The 1,344-nt window shown below is 35.9% G+C and overlaps 1 protein-coding gene across 1 annotated transcript; it reads left to right on the top strand.

Moving 5' to 3' along the window:
- Nucleotides 1-220: 220 nt before the first annotated feature.
- On the top strand, nucleotides 221-1,341 carry LOC125852027 (putative disease resistance RPP13-like protein 1; the record flags this gene model as incomplete). Its single annotated transcript, XM_049531769.1, has 2 exons — nucleotides 221-334; nucleotides 421-1,341. A coding segment is annotated over exon 2 (912 nt), but the record flags the coding sequence as incomplete, so codon positions are not given.
- Between the last annotated feature and the right edge of the window lie 3 nt (nucleotides 1,342-1,344).

Here is a 1,344-nt window from a genome sequence, read left to right as displayed (position 1 = left end):
TGATAAAATGTATAAAAATGATAGTAAAGTAAGAAGAAATGAAAATAGAACATTATGAAGACAAAGTGTTGTTGTTGGGTGAAAAGTGATACTTTTGATCAAAAAAGGGACAGTTTTGATTCTTTTTTCTTCTATGGCTGTCCACATTCCCCACCCACCCAAAATATATAAAATATCCTTAATTCCTCTCTTGCCTCAATTATTCAATTTAAATTATTATTTTTTTCCTATAGCTGTCAGTTGTTGACTGTAGAAAACTATAGTTGTACCAATTATAGATCAATAACAAATCAGTGATCATTCTTGTTTGCAAATTACTCTTAGCATTCAACAGGTAAAGTAAAGTTCCATTTATTAATTGAAGATAGAAAAAATTATCTTCTCAAAATCATATTGTGTTCTCCTTGTTTTGATTTGCAGATTTCAGAAATGGAGATTGGGTTAGCAGTTGGTGGTGCATTCCTCTCTTCAGCTTTGAATGTTCTCTTTGATAGGCTAGCTCCTAACAGTGATCTGCTCAACATGTTTCAGAAGCATACAGATGATGTTCAGCTCTTTGAGAAGCTGGGGGACATTTTGCTTGGTCTTCAAATTGTGCTAAGTGATGCAGAGAATAAGAAAGCATCAAATCAATTTGTGAGCCAGTGGTTAAATAAGCTTCAGAGTGCTGTGGACGCTGCTGAAAACTTGATAGAACAACTCAATTATGAAGCTTTGAGGCTTAAAGTGGAAGGTCAGCTTCAAAATCTTGGAGAAACAAGCAACCAGCAAGTAAGTGACCTTAACCTGTGCTTGAGTGATGATTTCTTTCTTAACATAAAGAACAAGTTGGAAGACACTATTAAAAAACTGGAGGTGTTGGAAAAGCAAATTGGTCACCTTGGCTTAAAGGAGCATTTTGTTTCGACTAAACAAGAAACTAGAACACCTTCAACTTCTTTGGTTGATGATGCTGGTATCTTTGGAAGGCAGAATGAAACAGAGAATTTGATTGGCCGTTTGTTGTCTATGGATACAAAGGGAAAAAATCTGGCTGTAGTTCCTATTGTTGGAATGGGCGGCCTGGGTAAGACAACACTTGCTAAAGCGGTGTACAATGATGAGAGAGTGCAGAAACATTTTGGTTTGAAAGCTTGGTTTTGTGTTTCTGAGGCATATGATGCTTTCAGAATAACAAAAGGTTTACTTCAAGAAATTGGCTCAACTGACTTGAAGGTTGATGACAATCTTAATCAGCTACAAGTCAAATTGAAGGAAAAGCTGAATGGAAAAAAGTTTCTTGTTGTCCTTGATGACGTGTGGAATGATAACTATCCTGAGTGGGATGACTTGAGAAATCTTTTT

This window comes from Solanum stenotomum, unplaced genomic scaffold (genome assembly GCF_019186545.1).
Source record: "Solanum stenotomum isolate F172 unplaced genomic scaffold, ASM1918654v1 scaffold31692, whole genome shotgun sequence".
Taxonomy (NCBI): Eukaryota; Viridiplantae; Streptophyta; class Magnoliopsida; order Solanales; family Solanaceae; genus Solanum; species Solanum stenotomum.
Note: the sequence above shows the minus strand (reverse complement) of the source record. Positions and strands in the feature narration are given on the sequence as shown.